At 41.4% G+C, this 6,684-nt stretch overlaps 1 protein-coding gene across 1 annotated transcript; it reads left to right on the plus strand.

Moving 5' to 3' along the window:
- Window positions 1-213: 213 nt before the first annotated feature.
- On the plus strand, window positions 214-5,335 carry LOC149170237 (uncharacterized). The gene is made up of 5 exons (XM_089428962.1): window positions 214-1,336; window positions 3,547-3,773; window positions 3,870-4,011; window positions 4,183-4,244; window positions 4,530-5,335. The coding sequence occupies exons 1-5, from the start codon at window positions 642-644 to the stop codon at window positions 4,565-4,567; spliced, it is 1,164 nt and encodes a 387-aa protein (XP_089285088.1). The 5' UTR covers window positions 214-641; the 3' UTR covers window positions 4,568-5,335.
- The last annotated feature ends 1,349 nt before the right edge of the window (window positions 5,336-6,684 follow it).

Genomic DNA, 6,684 nt, shown 5'->3' on the forward strand with positions numbered 1-6,684 from the left:
AATCCCAGACAGCGACACATAGATACATAATTACTGTAATAAAAACATTTAATTATATAAAGCATTCGCGTTTATCGCATCCTTACGTAAGGCGCCCCTCATCGATGAACAGCCCGTTGGTGTCGGGCAACTAGAGCCGTCGGATCCCGACATAATAATTGAGATGGGCAACTACAGCTTCGCTGCTGCCCGACGCGAGGGGTTAAAAAGTGCGCAAGTTGGGAAGGGTCGCCAAAGTTTGATAAAATTGGGAAAGTCCAAGTCAGTCTGTGTCGAGCGATCGTGTGTGTATTTGTGTTTACAGAAAGTGGTGGCTCCGCCTGCTCTTTACTTTGTTTTCACGGAGGGGCCTTGATTGTCTCATTGTCTTTCTGTCTCTTACTGGTGGCGCTCCGGTGGTTCGTCGGTGGTGATAAGCCTCAAGTCTCCCATAGGTTCTGATTTCTTTTAAAGATAAGGTTCTTGGCATCTGTTATTCTATGTCTTCTAGTGCTCGTGTCGGTTCATCTTTCAAAGAAGTTGCTTCTTCATCTTCTTCGTCAACAGACGGAAATACCAGAGCAAATTTGGGTCTGAGGGAACAGGGATTTACATAAGAAGTTTCTCATTCTATTTCTTGTAGCACTGAGTCGCAGGTTCGAATGGAGATCGAGCAGAATCTGAAAGAAACAGAGCTTCGCCTGGGTCTCCCAGGGGCGCTTTCCCCCGTTCGTGAACATACCAAATGCCCGGCAAGTAACGAAGAAAGCTCCAGCTCCGCGAGCTCGGAGCTCTGCCTGCTGAGTCCTCGGCGCCCGGCGACGGAAAAGAAGCTGTTTCCAGAGGAAAAGTCGGAGAGCGTGGCAGCGGAGAAATACCCTTATTGGCACTCGCCGCCACTGCTGCAGAGTGGATATCAGTTCGCGCGTGATGTCAAGAGCAGCGGCGGGGCCAAGAGGGGGTTCGCCGAGGCCATGGAAGGCAGGAAGGTATTTTCCGGCGGGAAATGGGTGTTTCCTGTGGTGACCCCTGGATCCTCCGAGGTGGAGGCCAGTAAGGCCAAGTTTTTGCAGCAGCAGGGACAGCTGGCGTCCCCCAAGGCCAGTGTTGTGCAGGGGGCGGCTTCTATGTGGCAGCAGCAGCAGCAGCAGGGGGATCAGTACCTCACTAATTCTACTGGTGTGAGTAATCTGAATGGAAATTGCAAGTCTATTGTTTTGAATGACGGGGGTTGTTCCTCATCAATTGGGAAAGAAGCAGCGGGGCAGTCCAAGGTAGCAGTGCAGGAGAGACCCTCCCAGCATGGATCCAGCCAGAATCAGGGTTCGGCAGCAGCTGAGGTGCCTCCTGCATCCAAGTAAGTAGTCTTCACTGTTTCATTAAAGGCAGTAGCTAAAAACCAACGGTCGCTTGCCTTGCAGGTGAAAGGGAGTAGCTAATTTAGCCTGTAACAAGGTTCAAGTCATTCCAAGCTAGTTCATGCGCGTTTACTTGTGAATGCGTTCTCCAGGTGCAAGTCCTGGGCGATTTTGATGAAATAGATATCTCTCACCAGCTCTAGGTGACCTTAGGGAAGTAGATGTCCCTCACAATTCCTGGGTAACTTTCAGGGAACAACCATCCCTCACCCCAACTCACACCCAAACTTTCAGGGGATAAATATCGCTCAGCCCAACTCATAGCAGCTTTAGCCAAAGGCAAGTGAATTCAATGGTTTTCTGGCAAGGCGAAATCTGCGTATGTTAGGCTCATAGTGATAATTTATAAGAAAAGAACTCGGGCAGGGTAAGAATTCAACCCAGGATTACCAACATCCCTCCGGTTGGGGCTAAGTGCAAGTTGTGGGTGACTTCCACTGGCTGCAGCTTTGCTGAAGGAAACTGAATTGATGGTGTTAATGGTTCCCCTCTAATGTGAAATATGTGGACGTTAACTTCATTAAGAGGAAACTAGTTCCAAAAAAAATGGGGAGACTAAGAATTAAACCCAAGTCTTCCGGTATTACTGAATATACTCTTTGGCTTTCAGGCCTCCTAGCCACCTAAGCAACTTTGTTATAATAGTGTTGGAACTTGGACAAAGAAAAGCCAGAAATCAAACGCTGGATCTGACTCTGATACCATGTTAGAAACTTGAAACTAGGACAGGCTTTTAGGTCTCCTAGCCACCTAAACAACCTTGTTTTAACACTGTTAAAACTTGGGCACTAAAAGCTAGAAATCCAGTGCTGTACCTATCTCTGATGCTACGTTAGAAACTTGAACTTTGACATTCTAGCCAGCTAAACCAACCTCTTTTTACTACAGTCTATAAACTTGGTCAGAGAAAGCTAGCAGTCCAATCCAGGATCTGATTCTAATACCATGTTAAAACTTGGACAGGCTAGGAATCAAATCCAAGCCCATCCTCTCCTCGCACTGGTTGGCTGCTAATCACCTAATCAACCTTCTCTGCAGTTGAGAGAGGGGCTGGTTTGGGAAGTATTATAGGTTGATGTGATAGATCCTTGTGTACTCCAGTATAACATCCCTTTTTTCATAAGAGGAAGCTGGTTCAAAACAGAAAAGGTCATGGCTAGGCTAAGATTTAAAGCCAGGACACCCAACATACTTTAACCCATCCTTTGGATTAGGCCTCCTAGACGCCTAACCGACCTTGTTCTAATAAAGTGATGAAACTTGGGCAGGGAAAGCTACAAATCTAATCTAGGCCCTGAGTTGGATACTAAACCCACCCTCACCGCCTGCTGGTTGGGTGCCTAGCCCCTCGGATTAAGCCTCCTGAAAACCTACTCAACTTTTTCAAAAATTGTAAGACAAGGGTGGTTTGGGAAGTACTATGGGTTGATATTACAGATCCTCAGTCACTCCAGTGTATATCCTTGTTGAGGGTTTCGTTCAATGTAAATATGACTAACCACCTGGTTCTAATACCAAACTGGTATGGATTTTGAAGGGGCTTGCTCTGAATGTTTTTTTCCCCAAAGTTTTTCTACAACTCGGGGATAATATAATTTCACATTTCAGAACAACTACAATAGTAGTTTTCAGAGGTTATGCTGTGTTTCCTACAGAAGATGCAGCTTACCGATTTCTTTAATCATGTCCACACAGCCTGTAGCCTTTATCCTCTATGGATTTTGAAAACTCGACAATCTTGTCAAGGTTCTGAGTCTTAACCACATGTTTTGAGACATCTAGAGTGCGATTTACAGAGCTGCTTTTACTACAGATTGGTATATTTCCAAGTTAACTGTTTGTGCCTTATCATAATTACTCTTTTACTGCTTCTAGGATTCTATCAAATTGTTGGGGTTCTTGCAGTGGATCAATTGGGCGTCATATTTTGAAGTGCATCTACGAATAAGGAATCTATCTTTTATTATTTTTTAAGGGTTGAATTTTGTGTGGCTGCTTGTGGAGCCCACTTAAACCCAAAATGAGTTGTTTCCATAATGTTTATGGCAAAGTTTTTAGAAAAAAAATGTCACAGTTTCCATTGTTAACCTCTACACTTTATCTTTTGGAGTTCTTACTAAGAAAATATTACATTTGCTTTGATTTGCAGAGCTCAGGTGGTAGGATGGCCACCAATCCGATCTTTCAGGAAGAATACTTTAGCTGCAAATTCAAAATCTTCAGATGAGAGAGAGGGAAAGCCTGGCTCAAATGCCTTGTATGTTAAAGTCAGCATGGATGGAGCTCCATATTTGAGAAAGGTTGACTTAAAACTGTACAATAGGTACCAGGAGCTCTCCTCTGCATTAGAAAAAATGTTTAGCGGTTTTACCATTGGTGAGTTCTAATTTGTATTTTGGTTTATTCTCTGGATTGTACTCCCATCTTGGAAGTCGTATTTTAAGACGATGTTGCTGTGGTTGATGTGTTCAGGTCAATATGGCTCTCATGGCCTACCTGGAAGGGATGGTTTGAGTGAGAGCAAGTTGATGGACCTGCTGCATGGGTCAGAATATGTGCTTACTTATGAGGACAAGGATGGTGATTGGATGCTTGTTGGAGATGTTCCCTGGGAGTAAGTTTAAGAGAACCTCCTTTATTTGATGTTGATAAAAGCTTCTGGCATATTTGACAAAGCTTCCTTCTTCCTTGATTGTTCTTTGATAGCTGTTACTTGTACTTTTGCTACAATTGCTTACTGCTTTAGTGGAGCCAAAATGCTGACCATATGACTACCCTGCTGTAGGATGTTTGTTGATTCATGTAAGAGACTTCGAATAATGAAGGGGTCAGATGCAATTGGCCTTGGTATGTACACAACTTAAATAAATTCAGTATATTTAAACTTCTTGATTATTCTTCCCATATTTTGAGTTGATTAGTGGTGTCTTTGGTGTAGCTGAAAGCACATGTACAGAAGATCTGCAAATATCACTATGTTTTTCATCTAATAATTGTAGTGTCATTCACGCATTGATGGATTAAAAGCATCTCCTGACCGACCATAGTGTAATTTCACTGCATGTGTATTGTGCAGAGTGTTTCCTTTCCATACATTATTTATATTCATTTTCTACTTTCTATGGCTTGCAGCTCCCAGGGCCATGGAAAAATGTAAAAGTAGGAGCTAAAGCTCAAGCATGACCTGTTCTCTGGACTCTGTGGGCATATGGATTGGGTACGAGTTGGTGGATGTGGAGTTAGATGAAGTCGAGTATGTTTCTCATTCAATTGCAGCAGAAACAGGGCCAACAGAAAGGCTAATTAATTTCTTATCAGCATTCAGACTTGCTCACTTCATGGTTATAATTACCATATTCACTTCAGCTGGATTATAGTCACTGGTCCTTTGTTATTAGAATCGATTTTTATTTTCTGGAAATGATTGGAAGATGGCACATGTAATGAGACGATATGCACAGGTCAGAAGCAGGTCTCGTATACTTGGGAAGGCAGTATTATGGGAGAGGATACCATCAGGAACAGTGAGAGTCCTTCTATGATGCTTTCTTTTAAGTTTTAATTAAACTTTGTGAAAACTGAATTCCGTTGGTCTAAAAAAGTGACTTGGAAGCACAGACCTGGTTCTCTATAATAACTACATTGTGTTGGATCTGAGCATTCTTACAGCTTAGGAGCCATGTCTTCATCAACAGTGGGGAAGGTGGTAATTGTAAATTTTATTTGGAATCTTTTACAAGGGGCAAATGTCTCTCAAGACTTTGAAAGTAGGTTTGTGGACTTGCTCGTTATAATGATTTCCTGATAAAATCTCTACAGTTGTCTGCTAAAAGGAACGAGTCACATTTGTGAAACTTCTCGCAGCAATACTTTTGGACTAGCTGGACTATTAATGTTTGCTAGCTTATTTAATTTATTGCAAAAGTCAATTTGTATGATGTTTTAAAGCGTTTTATATATGGTTTTTTTGGCATCTAAGAAAAGCCTTTTCTTCTTGAATGGCGGTGTATGTGATTTGTCTGACTGATTTCTATTTCAAATGTGTTTTCTGGAGGCTCAATTTTTTTTGTAATAAATTGAATGTCTGCTGTTTTATTTTTACAAGGTTACATCTTAGAAAGACTGATCTCCATTTCAAATTTGTTGACATGTCGTTAATTTCAGCGAGTGTTGTATGTCTGCCTAAGAGTTATTCATTGCAAGATTGCTGGAGAGTAATAAATTATATGATTCATGCAATCTGGGAATCATTCAAATAACGATGTAGATAACATGCTATGGTTAGTGGATTAAATAGGTCGACTCCAATTTTTATCCTTTCTTGTCAGGGAATTGAAGACCCATATCGCCTTTGGTCATATTATTCTTCCTTCTATGCATTGAAATTTGACTTGACGACTTCAAAAAATGAACAAATATAAGTATGATTTTACAGGGGTGATAAATATTGTTTAATTATCTTCACATTTGCACTGATTATATGGTTGAAGTTGTCTGTAGTTAGTTTATCCAAACGTCTTTCTCTCTCTCTGATAATCTTGTTTTTCCTTGATTCTGCATATGTTTCATTTAAAGTGTCAATAAGGAAAAAATGTTCATATTAGTAAATCCTTTTATGCATTTGACTTCCAACTTCCAACTTCTTGGCAAACCAAAGTTGATCTGGTGGTTATCTGGAGATTAGGATTCCTTAGAGAGGTGTTTCATGACTTTGGCTGTCATGGAGTCAGTTTTACAAAGGCATCTTATGTTAACAGATTTCGAAACTGATGTGATCTATCAGGAAGAGTTTTGCTTGATAATTATGAATCAGCGAAGAGTTTTGCTCGATAATTATGTGATCACAGAAGCCTCCATTCTGAGATTTGGTTACTACTATTTCCACACCGTGAGTAGGTAGGCAAGATGTGTCCATTTTGTAACTGGTTAATGCTTCTATTTAAACCACACTGAGTAGGTAAAAGATGTATTCGGTTGTAACTGGTTAATGCTTCTGTCTGAATTACACCATGAGTAGGATGCCTGCCTCCAACTTCCAACAGAAAAGGCGTGGGCGTTAATGCTGTGGATAGGTATAGAGCACAATGCTAAGAATGGATGGATGTAACCACTGACAAAAGAATGAAAGCGGTGACACGTTGGGGTATACTATGATTGTGGACCACTCTGATTTATACGGAATCACGAGTCCGGACTTAAAATTTGTGAGATTGATCAGAGCTCATATTCAACCATGTTCCATATCACTAGTTCCAAGTGGTCCCATATTTGATTATGCTCATCCACT

This window comes from Pinus tabuliformis, chromosome 4_2 (genome assembly GCF_031772625.1).
Source record: "Pinus tabuliformis cultivar Carrire ecotype Pingquan chromosome 4_2, CPIR1, whole genome shotgun sequence".
Lineage (NCBI taxonomy): Eukaryota > Viridiplantae > Streptophyta > Pinopsida > Pinales > Pinaceae > Pinus > Pinus tabuliformis.